At 36.1% G+C, this 14,072-nt stretch overlaps 1 protein-coding gene and 1 long non-coding RNA gene across 2 annotated transcripts; both read right to left on the bottom strand.

The window, feature by feature from the left end:
• Nucleotides 1-1,547: 1,547 nt before the first annotated feature.
• On the bottom strand, nucleotides 1,548-7,678 carry LOC127255110 (SNF2 domain-containing protein CLASSY 3-like). The gene is given in 12 exon segments (XM_051280495.1): nucleotides 1,548-1,664; nucleotides 1,771-2,244; nucleotides 3,566-3,704; nucleotides 3,815-3,901; nucleotides 4,128-4,254; nucleotides 4,335-4,459; nucleotides 4,652-4,782; nucleotides 4,882-4,936; nucleotides 5,113-5,462; nucleotides 5,464-7,043; nucleotides 7,252-7,403; nucleotides 7,558-7,678. Coding segments are annotated over 3 exon segments (1,968 nt in total). The 5' UTR covers nucleotides 7,312-7,403; nucleotides 7,558-7,678; the 3' UTR covers nucleotides 1,548-1,664; nucleotides 1,771-2,244; nucleotides 3,566-3,704; nucleotides 3,815-3,901; nucleotides 4,128-4,254; nucleotides 4,335-4,459; nucleotides 4,652-4,782; nucleotides 4,882-4,936; nucleotides 5,113-5,134.
• A 1,097-nt stretch (nucleotides 7,679-8,775) lies between these two features.
• On the bottom strand, nucleotides 8,776-13,074 carry LOC127255104 (uncharacterized). Its single transcript, XR_007839572.1, has 4 exons — nucleotides 12,964-13,074; nucleotides 12,223-12,332; nucleotides 10,778-10,827; nucleotides 8,776-8,868 (listed from the first exon to the last, which is right to left on the bottom strand). It is a non-coding gene; the product is annotated as an uncharacterized LOC127255104 (long non-coding RNA).
• Nucleotides 13,075-14,072: the final 998 nt, after the last annotated feature.

The following is a 14,072-nucleotide window of genomic DNA, read 5'->3' as shown; positions in this document are numbered from 1 at the left end:
AACATAATGTGAATGGTTGTATAGTTCCTAAAGAAGTTTGAAAATTTTCATATATATTTTTTTCCACGGAAAAAATAGAATAGGGTGGATTATAGTTCATTTAGATTTCTTATGAATATAGTTTTTAGTTTGAGATTGCAATATTGCATACATATACATAAAATTGTATAGGTGTATGATAAGTTCGGAAATTTTCATTTATTCCGACAATTGGTAATTCAACATTGCTCTAGGTTTACACTAATTAATGTGTGTAATTGGATAGATTATAGGTATATTAAAATTGTAAGGATATTCTCGTAGGATTTTAATAGTTATCATTTACATCTATGACTGAAGGTTTGCAAAACCAATTTTCATGGACTATAGGAAATTTCACAACTAATTAAATAATGTCCTGATGGATTTATATATTGTTGAATACAATGCATATAGTTTCGAGTTGTAAGTATGTATATGAGGATTGTGAAGGAACACACAATGTACTCAGGCCTACTTGATATTCAGTCAAAAAAAAAATCATAAAACGTTATCAAAGAAACAACAAAAAAAAAAAAAAAAAAAAAAAAACGAAATCATGAATAACCATAAAGAGAGGAAGTGCCGGGAATAATGACAAAATAACATGTGCTTATTCCGAAATCGAATCTTTGAAGCAATGATGTGAATTTATTTATAATCTCCAAACACTCCCCCGTTTCCTTCCAAATGGTTTTAGTAAGGGCTGTGATCACCATTTTTTGAGTAGATTTGCTCAAAAAAGAATAAATCAATCTCAATGATATTTTTTTATTATTATAAATAGAGGAAAAACTGATTGTAAAATCAACAAATTATTATTGTCTGCCAAGTTCCATAATAAATTTTTTACTACAATTATTTTGAATAGTTTTATGTTTTGGTAAAAATAATATTGGCCCATGCACAGACACCAAAAAAAAAAAAAAAAAAACAGTGTTTATTTAATTAAGATGGGCTTTTACCTATAATAAAATTATCAATAAAACCAAAAACCAAAAAATACCAGGAGAAGAATCGGTCATTTCTACGACCCAATTTCATGTTTGGTCAATTTTTGGACAATCATCGAAAAGACTGTTCTAGATTTCCTCCCTCTCACTCTCTCGGTCTCACACAGAAAACCCTTTCGGGAGGCGTTGTTCAACTCGACAGTTTGCCGAAGGAAGGTTTGCAGCAAGTGTCGACAGGTATGTACCTTATTCTGAAAGTAGAATAAATTTTTGTAGAAATACTGATTTATATGATTTTGACTAAATACATACGTCCACCCCAGTGGCCGAAAATATTTCATTAATCAAAGGGAAGTTCTAAATATAGTTTGTTCCCAACGAACTAACAAACGACGAAACAATTAAACAATCAAATTGTCATAAGTATGAAATATTACAACGAAATAGTAACAAAACGATAACAAATAATTGGGAACACTACAGAAAGAACAAATAAATCTAGCAACAATAAGATAGATGATGATTTGCATCGAGCAACAATTCACCAAAAAATATCTTTACAGCAACAACCAACATGCAACATCCCATAACTTTATTATTTGCGTGCTATCCTTAGGCTTTGTGTGCACAAACAAGACAGGACTGGTGCTGTCTTGGCTGCTCTCGTCATCCATCTTTATGAAATAACTATGCCTGTCCTTCCAAGAAAATATTCAGCGACAAAGGAGGAAGGGAATAGCTTTAGAAAACATTAGTGTTCACTTCTACTTAAGGATAAGAAACAGAGATACTGACAGACCGTTGGGTCGGAGCCGAGTCCGACGAGCTCGCTGGCCCTCAAGCAGCGGATCAAGCCTTCTAAATCTTCGTCTACTCTGAATCCCACCATAGGCTTCTTCGACTTGCATCTATAAATCACCGACCGCGCTTTACACAGTTTCTTCTCGATTTCCCCTAATTCACCCCTTTCGGAAGCGCACAGCGCCCTCTCCCCCAACACAGAGTATCCGCCAAGCACCGCCATGTCCTCGCACCGCCATGTCCTCGAGCGTCAGAGTAGCTTCTCCCCAGGGGAAAACGAAGGAGTTGGTAGTCTCGCACCATTTTTCAAGGAAACCGAAGAGAAGATCCTTGTTTCGGTGTATGGAGATTGTGGAGCTCATTATAGCGGAATGAGAAGCGGTTGCCAGCAAGTTTTCCTGCTTTATGGCAATGATCTTTACAGCAAGTTTTCCTGCTTTATGGCAATGATCTTTACAGCCGCAACACTTTCCTGGTAAATAGATTTAGCAATATCAAACCAGGCATCAATCGAAAAAACAAAATTTACAAATTCATAAGAAACCTCTATGAACTACAAATCACCATATTCCGTTTCTTCTGTGGAAAAAGAATGAAAAAAATTTGAAACTCTTTTCGGAAATAATATAATCCATCACAAAACACTACAAGAAAAAATCATTTTTGTAACAAAACTTTTTTGTCTCTAAATCTACTTTTTCCGTTACTAATGACATAAGAGACGGAATTAGTAATGGAATTACGTTAGCTACGTGAACTTTAGGGACGGAATTCCGTTACAAATATATTATTTTTTTGTAGTGAAATAATATGCAGTGAGAGCTAAAGAGAGTGAGAGAGGGAGCATGTATATTGAAAAACAAAAGTATTGTACTTGTACTTACTACATATTGAGTAGAGGAATCCAAGGTTTGTTAATGTTGAAGCATTGGGATACCATAATCAACCCAAATCAAATGATTGGAAAGCGAGACAAGCCACAAGAAACCAATATAGCTTTTACACAAATTTGTTATTGTTGGTCCCAAATTCGTTCAAAAATCAAGCCGCAACCAATTAAAAGCACAACGAAAAACGAAAAGCAAATAAATACAACACCAACATACTCCCAAATAGATTTTTCCAAAGACAGTTCATGAACAGATCAGACAACACACGCACACTCTGTGAACTAAAAAATAAAACACACGAAATTGTTAACCCAGTTCGGTCGTAAAAGACCTACATCTGGGGGGTTCCAACCCAGGCATGACTTCACTAAATCGAAAACAAGTTAAGCTTATACGGAGCTGTGTTCTACTCCCTCAAGAATTGCTATTTGCAAATCATTTCTATGCAACACCATTCAACAAGATTATGTAACCAACTAAATTCACTCATAATCTATCTTCTCAACAAATCACAATACAACACTAGGTTGTTACAACATATTGCCTTTTTTTCTCCATGGACGGGAACAGCCATATCTTTAATATGGGCCTGGAAAAATAAAAAATAAATCGCATTAGGGCCTTCTTGGATTTTGGACCTGCACTCTGGAATCCAATCAGCCCTTGCACTTTCTTAGTACACAAATCTAGAAATATCAAACCAGCCATCAATCGAAAAACAAAATTTTAAAATTCATAAGAAACCTATATGAACTACAATCCACATTTTATTTATGTCGTGGAAAAAGAATGAAAAAAATTAAAAATTCTTTCAGAAACAATATATCCCATTGCAGAAATAATATATAGTGTGAGAGAGTGAGAGAAAACATGTATGTAGAAAAATAGAAGTACTTTACTTACTACATATTGAGGAGAGTAGTCCTTGTTTTATTTATGTTGAAACATTGGGATATCATCCTTAGGCTTTGTATCAACAAACAAGACGGGACTGCTGCTTTCTTGGCTGCTCTCGTCCACCATCTTTATGAAATAACCATGCCTGTCGGACAGTCCATCCAATAAAATATTCAGTGACGGAGGAGGAAGGGAATAGCTTCAGCAAACATTAGTGTTCATTTCTACTTAACGACAAGAGCTAAACAGACACACCTTCGGTTGCCAGCAACTTTCCCTGCTTTATCGCAACTTTCCCTGCTTTATCGCAACGATCACTGTTTTTTCAGCTGCATCACTTTCCTGGTACACAGAGTTAGCAATATCAAACCAACCATCCATCGAAAAACAAAATTTTAAAACTCATAAGAAACCTATATGAACTACAATCCACCAATTTTATTTTTTTTTTCTGCCGTGGAAAAAAAATTAAAAAATTCAAAACTTCTTTCGAAAACAATATAACCCATTATAGTGCGAGAGAGAGTGAGAGAGGGAGCATGTATATTGAAAAACAGAAGTATTGTACTTGTACTTAGTACGTATTAAGGAGAGGAGTCCTTTGTTAATATACTTCGCCTTTGTGCCCACAAACAAGACGGGACTGGGTGCTGTCTTGGCTGCTCTTGCCCACAGTCTTCATGAAATAACTATGCCTGTACATCCAAGAAAATATTCAGCGACAGAGGAGGAAGGGGATAGCTTCAAGAAAACATTAGTGTTCACTTCTACTTACGGATAAAAAACAGAAAATCAGACCGACCATCAGGTGTCTGCAGTTAGCTCTAGATGACAGGCAGTTGCCAGCAAGTTTCTCTCCTTTATCACAAGGATCACTGTCCTTTCAGCCGCATCACTTTCCTGGTACACAGATTTAGCAATATCAAACCAACCATCCGTCGAAAAAGAAAATTTTAAAACTCATAAGAAACCTATATGATCTACAATCCACCATCTTTTGTTTCTGCCGTGGAAAAAATAATATATAGTGCGAGAGAGAGTGAGAGAGGGAGCATGTATAAAGAAAAACAGAAGTATTGTACTTGTACTTACTACATATTGAGGAGAGGAGTCCTTGTCATGTTAATTTTGAGATATTGGGATATCATCCTTAGGCTTGGTGTCCACAAACAAGATGGGACTGCTGCTGTCTTGGCTGCTCTCATTTCATGAAATAACTATGCCTGTCGGACAGTCCATCCAAGAAAAAATTCAGAGATGAGGAGGAAGAAAAATTAGTGTTTGCTTCGACTGAAGGATAAGAAACAGAGAAAGAGACAAACCATTGGGTGCCTGCAGTCAGTTCCCATCAGGATTCCCTACTTTATCACGATTCAGCTGCAGCATTCATAAGAAAAACAAAATTTTAAAATTCAAAAGAAAATAAACAAAAAATAAATTCCAAGCTTCTTTCACATTCTATTTCTTCCAGAAAATTACCAAACAATTCACAAACAAGAATGAATCAATCAACTCAATTTGTTTGTTCAAAAACAATTTCACTCAAGCCGTACCTTAATACTTTCGGGAGCATTCTCAACCTCTGAGGCCTAAGGATTGGATCAAGTCTGTGGTTTTTGGCTGGTGGATGATCTTTTCAAACATGTCTTTTGTCATTCCGTGCTTGACCATCGCCTCAAGAATCTTGTCCTCAATCTCCGACATCGGCTGCTTTGAGATATCTTTCTCATTTGAAGAAGAGCAAAACACTAATTCGGATAGCCACTCTTTCTCAGCTTGCCGGCAATATTTGTCCGCCTCAGTCGTGCCAGCAGTCATAAGATGGTAGGTATGGACAAATTTGTTTTGCCCAATCCTATAAGCTCGACAGATCGCCTGCTGCTGGACAGAAGGATTCCAGAGAGTCCAGCAGAATCACCCTGGAAGCCCCAACCAGACTAATGCCCTCAGAGCAGCACTTCGTCGACGCCAGCATGATCTTGGAATCATTTTCTGGATCGTTGAATGCGTTGATGACATTCTGGCGTTGCTTCTTCTCTAGCTTTCCTTCCAGCCTCAGAATTTCCTTCCCCGCATTCCACTGGAAGGTCGCGGTCAGATGCTCTTCAATCAGGTCCAAGGGCGGAAGGTACTGGCTGAAGATGAGCACTTTTTCCTTCAGCGTCATACTGAGGCGGACAAACTCGATGATGAATTTTGTTTTGACTCCTTCGTTGGGATTGAGCTTCGATGCCTCAGCTGCTTGCATATCAATTCCATCAGTTGGCACTTGCGACTTGCATCGTTGGATAAGGTAAGGATGAACAGAAACCAAAGAAAATCCAAAATCTGAACTCTTAATTGTTTTCCTTAGTCGTTCCTCTTCCAACCAGTCGATCAGATTCTTTTGCAATCCAGTCGATTTCAAGAGGACAACACAGTCTCTTAATCCGGGAAGACTCTTTTGCAGGATAGAACCTTTGTGCACATGCACAAACGGCGCCATTGAGACTTTAAGCCTCTCCACTGCACGGTTGATGGATTCCGGAAGCAAAACAGGCCTAGATCTCCTTCGTTTCCTATCTGAATGCAGAATCTCAGTGAATGTCGGGTCCTGCATAGCTGCTTCTGCCACTGTAGGCCTTACGATCTTCAGTGAGTTGAACAGCTCTCTAAAGTTGTTCTGGAAAAGAGTCCCAGACAATATAACACGCTTTTCAGTCTTGAGCTGAACCAGTGCAGTCCAAATTTTACTCCGGCGGTTGCGAGGAGTATGGCCTTCATCAAGAATCACAAGTCGAGGCATCTCAAGAAGTATCGACCCCAGAACTTCGAAGTTCTTTTCAACACCTGACCTCTGCCCCTCTTCGCCTGCATCTGCTTCCACGTTTTTCTGTGCCGTCAGTTTCTCAAACAGACTGTAGCTAATCCCCAAAAGGCTTCCCCCTCTCTTCCATGAATATATTTTGACCATCCGGATTGCCTCCATGTCCCTGCTTCTGATACTCGTTCCTTGAAATAGATGATCAGCAGCCGCCATCTCGTCACCGATAATTGTCAGATTGTTCAGGTTGTGGAAATTAAACCCGGAATTCCACTTCCTGAACTCCCCTTCCCAGTTCTGAAGCAATCCAGCCGGGGCGATGATCATCGGCAGACAGTTTGGATACATCTTTAGATATGTCTCGAGGAATATGATCATGAGACGTGTCTTTCCTGTCCCTGGGGCATGAGAAATGATGCATCCACCCACTCCAGCTAGATTTGAGCTCTTTAAATCGGCAATATCGGTACTGCCTGCCAAGTTCCTCCAGAGGAACTCAAATCCTTCTTGCTGGTGTTCGTACATACTTTCCCGCACACCAGCCTTGATGCTCCACACTGAGCCGCTAGTCCAGCTGCTTATATCCGCTGCATCAGCTTCTGGGAGATTAACGGCGCTAAGATCCAGACCCTTCCCTTTCTCCTGCTTCTTCTTTCCGGAAGCATTACGAGATTTGATCGCCTGCGAAAGAAAGAAGAAGAAGTGGTATAAATAAGGGTAGCTGCACAAATTTTAAATCAACTTAAAATTGCACTGACCTACATTCAGATAACAGATTAGTATAGAATTAGGGAGGGTGGATAAATTATAGGAACACTTTTGATGTTCTCAATAGTTGGATGATTTTCTGATTTCAATTATTTAAAGAAGAAATTGATATGTACTCAACCACGGAGGAATTACATCCTTCGGTTGAATCGCCACATGCTGACAGTAGATACAAAACCATCCTCGATCGTCTTCTAATATCAACTCATGCAGCCCTCGAGCACATCTACGCTCCTGAGTCTCTTCCTCCTCCTCATTGTCTACTCGAACAACCTGCCGGCCATTAATTGATCATTAATTATCATATCGCATTCTGAATAATTATAATAAAAGTTCCGATTTAGTTCTCAATCCATGTCAAATCAGTTCTTGTCTATTGTTTGGATATAGAATTATTCTACACAAGTGCTGGAAGTGATTTACTTACCTCACGGCTGGCAGTCGTTCCAATTTCCTCAACAGCACAGCTAAAGTTGAACTCTTCAAACAAGTCTTCCATCTCCTCCGCCCACTCAGCTTGTCTCTGTCCCTCTTCTGTGAGTGGCACGACATCGTCCTCAAACCGAAACTTCTTTGGAAGAGGAGGGTAGCCTTCAGCTGCATCTGCCGCCCCACTCCCTTCACCGGTATGCATTGATCTAGACGGTTGTCCGAGAATAGATTCCTTCAGGATTTTGGAGATGTCAAATCTTTTAGGCTTCAGGTTCTTCGCTTTAGCCCCCGTCATAAACTTTGTCATCTCCTTAAGCCAATACGGCATATCTTCTCCATCCCCGCCACTTTTGCAAATCCGTGTAGCTTTCGCGCTCTGGGCATTTGAGGCTGAGACTTGGTGCGCTCCTGCCTTCATTGTTCGGTCATCATCATCGCACCCACCCTCCTCTGCTTTCTCTTCCTCTGAGGAGTGTTCACTGCCATCTTTCTTTTCGGCGTTCCATTGCAGCGCTGCCCTGAAGCCTTCACTGGCGCGCTATCCTTTTCAGTTTCACTTCTTTTCTGATTCTGTCGTTTTTGCTTCCTCCTCAGAGTAAAGTCTTGGTCATCCTCCTCATCCATGAAGTTCCCAATTTCATCGCCAGACAAATAACTCAACTCATATGACTGGCATTTATTGGTCCTACTTAGAGATCGAATCCAACCTCCAATGCCAGAAGAACTGTCACCATGTACCGGAATGCCATCATCGGCATTTCCTCCGCAGACAGTATCCCACAAATCCTCATTCAAATCAGTCACTTCTTTCCCCTTCTCTATGGGAGCCATTGTTCTGGAGGGGGTGTCGGCAATGCCCCCATCGGAGTGGTCCTCTAGTTCAGGGACCGTCAATTTAGGCCCAAATAATGCAGCATAAATATCTGCTTGATTCCTCCGATGCTTCATACAGGACAGGTCTTGGTTCCTGTCAGTGCATCCTTCAGTTTGAGCTGTTTGAAGCTCTTCATCGACCTGCAGGCCATGAAAGTTCAATTTGAGTATCGAATAAAAGATTAGGAATGCATATTTAGTGAAGAAATTGTTCATAAAAGGCATTCAATATCTAATTGTGTGAATTAATTGAATCATTGAACTCATTTTCTAAACTTTGTTAATCTTTTAGCACCTTATGGTCAAAAGAAATGTGTCTTTCGTCACGTCTTTGGACTTTGTCAGTGCTCAATGAACCAGCCCTTCCGTCGTCCATATTGGTCATTGACGGAGATGGCAATTCCCTTCTCTTATCCATTGATTGATGATTATTCTACATAACAATGAGGTATAGATGGTTAAACATAGTAAAATGCTTCCAAAAAAAAAAAGAAAAAAAGACACCAGCCATATTACTACAAGTCATAAGATATCACAATAATTCATAGTTACTATAAAGTAGCAATAAATCCGCACTTCTCAGAAACCGTGAAAAAATTAAATGGACATTTGGATCTTTAATTTCCTTTAGACTGCATAGACTGCATTCAATATGTTAGAGTGCCTAATTTACCCCTTACTTATTGCTTCTAACAACATGATGATATACATAAAACTTATTCGAAAAACTTATAGGCTCCAATCCCAAAAAATTATACTACATAACGAAAGACAAACATCCAACTATAAGCGTGTCTATTATATAATATGTAAGAAAGATAAAGTCCTTCCAAAGCAAGATAACATTCCATAAGTGAAGAATATGTAAATATCTAATATGTGTATATATCACATAGAAGAGATAGAGTTTATCTGGGAAAAAAATCTAATTATATATTTATTATTGTATGACATTTATAAAAAAAAATATGTATAATAATAATAATAATAATAATAATACTTCAATTATAGAAAGCAAGATAAGTCAGAATATAAGGATACATGTTAGAACATTCACTTTGAAACCCTTAAAAAAACAAATGCTTCATTTACACTATTTTAAGAAACTGTAAATAAAAATAAATATAAAATACAAACAAGCCTAGTGTTCATCTATCAAATAATCAAGTAGTTTGTTATGTTTAACAAAATTTGTAACTATATAAAATTAATATGTAAATACCAATAGCCTATTCTCTTTCTATATAAGCAAGCTCCCTCCGGAAACATAGATGCAATGTTTGGAGACAATAGAGTATTAGTAAATTTCATACATAGCAATGGAAAAAACTTCAAAATCACTTATGACTTTCGATGAAAAAGCTTCAAGGATTTTTCCCTTATTCTTATTTTCAATATTTCATATTATGTTTGTTTTATCATATTCCTACACACGGGACATTTATGTGAAAATTTAAGATAATGAAGCATATCCCAGTTACTTACATATCCAAAACATGGTTGTGAAAAATTAATGAACACGTGTAATTGAACATTTACACTTTACTAAGAATCTAAGTTAACAAATGTTTATAGTACATCAAATAATAAAATACTATTAAACTATGTAATATTTAATCAAACATTTGTTAAAACATTGAGTAGGTGTGGAAAAAGAAAACAAAATATGAAAGTTAAGTCAGACGTAACTCCAACAACACAATAAAAATCTACTCAATGCATAGGATTAAGATCAAGGAGATACTTACGTGGCTAAAAGTTATTTTCTTTTAAAACTATATATTCCCAGAGTGAAAAAAAAGCGCAAAGAGGTCAACATACCACAATGTGCAAAAGTAAAATTTTCACTTGATGACATCAATAAAAACAAATAAATAAACTTGACGACCAACTACCAGACAAAAAGATCGTATACGTAGAATATACATGATTTTGATAGGAACTTTAATAAAAATAAATGAGTGCATTTGAATAACTAACAAGGCAAACCTACGTGAACCAAGTGCGACTAAGAAAGACGTCGGGGAATCAATCAATCAATAGCGTAAGTATCGTAATGGTAAAAATCAAATTTGATAATTGTTTTAGAAATAAATTTAGTTATGTTGATCGAAGAGTGAAACTAACTTCCAAAACATCACATATTGAAAAAAAATATAATAATATAATATTAACGAAAATAAAAAAAAACTTTGAAAAAAAAGAGAAAATAATATTAGGTAAAGGAAGATGAGTTTTTTATATATATAAAAAAATAAATGAATAAGCATTTCATTTTTTGAAATCCTAGTTTTAATTCTGAAAATCTAAGAAATTAAATAAAGAAGATCACATATGTATACCTGCTTAGATTATCCAAATCAAACAAGAAGAGCACGATTCCACCAAATATCTGCAAGAAATTGAGTTAGAAAACTACGATGAATAAATTAATCATTCATTCAGCTAAAGAAAAAAAGGAGACGAAGCTAGTAAAATTACATCCATGATCATGTTGAGAAATAAACTTGATCTAAAAAATAAAAGTGGGAGGATTATAGTAATTCATTGTCTAAAATAAATAAATAAATTACAAAAATGTAACCCCATGCAAGAAATTAGCCTATATCATGTCATTAGTTTGGAGTTGTCTAAGAGACATTCATGGCTAAACATTAGCTCTAGGAAAAAATCTTGTTTGCATTGGTTTAGGAGAAATTGTGTTAATTTACCTTTCTTAGCCTTTTCTTTTGTGTATAAATAGGCTTTGTAATTTCTTTTTTAATCATCAATCAAAATATCTTCTTCTCTTCTCTCCTACAAAGAGTTTTGTGTTCTTAGTTCTCTTTGTGTTCTTCCTCTTTTCTTCCAACAGACCACTTGAAAGGTAGATACATGTGAATATATATATACATATATACATACCTTTCAGCACCGGCTGCAATCTTTCTTTTGACAAATTGTTGATTTGAAGGAGGGCTCCTAAAAGGTTTTCCGGTGAGAATAAGAGAGTGGAAGGGAGAGGGGCTAAGATGAAGAAAGTGTTTCAATTTTGTCCAAAACATGACCAAAAACGAAATTGGGTCGTAATCAATGAATTTGGTGGTGGGTTTATTCTGGAGATCAAAGTTTTTGGGGGTGAAAAAGTGTTTGGAGAGGAAGGTAAGGGTTAAGAAATGTCTTGCTGGTTTCGCCTGCTTAGGAAGGATGCTCGGGTTCAGGTTCAGGTTCCTCTTCGATTTTACCTATGTTTGATGGCTCTTGTCGATGAAATTTGCGTTTTCTGTTTGGTTTTTCGATCGAGTGTGTCTTGATGTGCAGACAGTAGGAAGCCAAAGTCGAATGCAAGTAAAAGAGGTAACTGATATTGTAGCGGAATCTTCTCCAGGTGTTTCTCATTTTTGTTTTTGCTATTAGTATTTGTGGCAGTCTGCATAATATATTAGTATTTGTGGCAGTCATGCTTTGCTATTTCTTCTTTTAGTATTTGCTAATATATTCTTAATCATGTAACATTTATGTGAAGAATTAATGATCATGTGAAAATCGAATATTTACATTAGAGTACCTCAAATGGTTATAGAAACATTGAGCAGGTGTTGAAAAAAAAAATATAAAGGTTAAGTCTATCATAACTTCACACTATATGATCATTATATAAATGCAACATGTCAAAATTAAGTGCTCACTTGCTGAAATCAATAAGGCTAGCAGAGAAAGATCTTATGCAATATAATGAAAGCGTCTTTGTTGAGTCTATTTGATAAGAACTTCAATAACAATAAATGTGTCCATTTAAATAACTTACCAAAATGGTACCAGGTGCGACAAACGGAAGACAATCGAATCAGTCTAGGGGATCAATCAATAGCGTGAGGAATGTAAGAACAATCTCACTTGGTAGATAATTCAAGAAATCTGTCATTGTAATATTATATACATTGCAAAAGTAGTCAACATCAACATCTTGTAAGAAATATTGAAATGACTATTGGATAATCTGGAATAAAAATTCTGAGAATGTAGTAGCATGACAAACAAATAAAAGAGATACAAAACATTGATAAAAGGCTGCAATACAAACAATAATGTGGCCTAGTAAAGTGCCTATAGGCTATAAATTTTGTATATATCTAAACAATAGTAATTTTGATGGTGCTATATACCGTTTATTTTAATATTTGTGGCAGCCATGCTTTGCTATTTTTTTTTTCTAGTATTCTCTAATTATATTCTAAATCATGTAACATTCATGTGAAGAATTAGTGATCATGCGAAAATCGAATATTTACACTAGAGTACGTCAAATGGTTATAGAAACATTGAGTAGGTGTTGAAAAAAAAAAATGTAAAGTTTAAGTCCACCGTAACTTCACACTATATGATAATTACATATGTGCAACACGTCAAAACTAAGTGCTCACTTGCTGAAATCAATAAGGCTAGCAGACAAGAAGATCGTATGTAACATATAATGATCAATTGCCTTTGTTTTGTCTTTTTTATAAGAACTTCAATAACAATAAATGTGTGCATTTAAATAACTCACCAAAATGGTATCAGGTGCCACTAACGGAAGATATTCGAATCAGTCTAGGCGATCAATCAATAGCGAAAGGATTGTAAGAACGATCTCCGTTGGTAGGTAATTCAAAAAATCGGCCATTGTTATATTATATGCATTGAAAAAGTAGCCAAACGTCAACATCTTGTAAGAAAGATTGAAATGACTATTGGATAATATAATATGAAATAAAAATTCTGAGAATGTAGTAGCATGACATATAAAAAATAAAAATAAATATAAAAACCAATAAAAAACTTTGATAAAAGGCTGGGATACAGACAATAATGGAGCCTATAAGTGTAAATAGATGTTATTGAAATGAATGCCCAAATTTCATACCACAAGGGACTTGTTTGGAGAGAAAACCCTTGTTTTGTTCATGGAAATTATTGATCTTTATTATCTGTTGTACCCCTTAGTATATTACAGTCAAAATCAAAATTAAAGAACTTTGAAAAGAAAGAGAAAATAATATGAATTACAAGAGGAGAGTTTTCTTTCAAATAAAATAAAATAAGATTTCATCTAGTGAAACCCTAGTTATAATTTGTGGAAATCTAAAACTCAAAGAAATGGATACATATCTGTAATATTTGCTTAAATTAATCAAATCAAACAAGAAGAACTAGGGGCGACCAAGAATCTGCAAGAAATTAAGCTACAAAGCAAAGATTTTTTAATCATTCAGAAGAATGGAGATGTAACTCTGGCTCCAAAACAACTTGAAAGGTCAATGGATACACAAAAATACATACATACCTCTGAGTCTGTTCGTGAAATTCAGGTGGATTCGGGGAAATTTCGCTAGGGAGAGAAGGAGAGGGAGAGGGAGAAGAAGAGGGAGAGACTTCCGACAAGAAAATGCGAGTGTGTTTTTTTGGATTTGGAGAGGGAGAAAAGATGACGAAAAGAGAAAAGTCGGATTAATGGTATATTCTTCAGGTGTTTTCTGCTTTGGTTTTGTTTGTAATTTTTATTTTTATTTTTTATTTTTTTAAGCCAATTAATATTATTGTAATGAACAACCTTTTTTTACCATTCCAAATATGATGAATAGTGGAACCCTAAACTAACCCTTGGATATCTATAAG

The sequence above is a fragment of the Andrographis paniculata genome, unplaced genomic scaffold, assembly GCF_009805555.1.
Source record: "Andrographis paniculata isolate CXL003 unplaced genomic scaffold, ASM980555v1 Contig12END, whole genome shotgun sequence".
Taxonomy (NCBI): domain Eukaryota; kingdom Viridiplantae; phylum Streptophyta; class Magnoliopsida; order Lamiales; family Acanthaceae; genus Andrographis; species Andrographis paniculata.
This window is presented reverse-complemented; position numbering and strand designations above follow the sequence as displayed.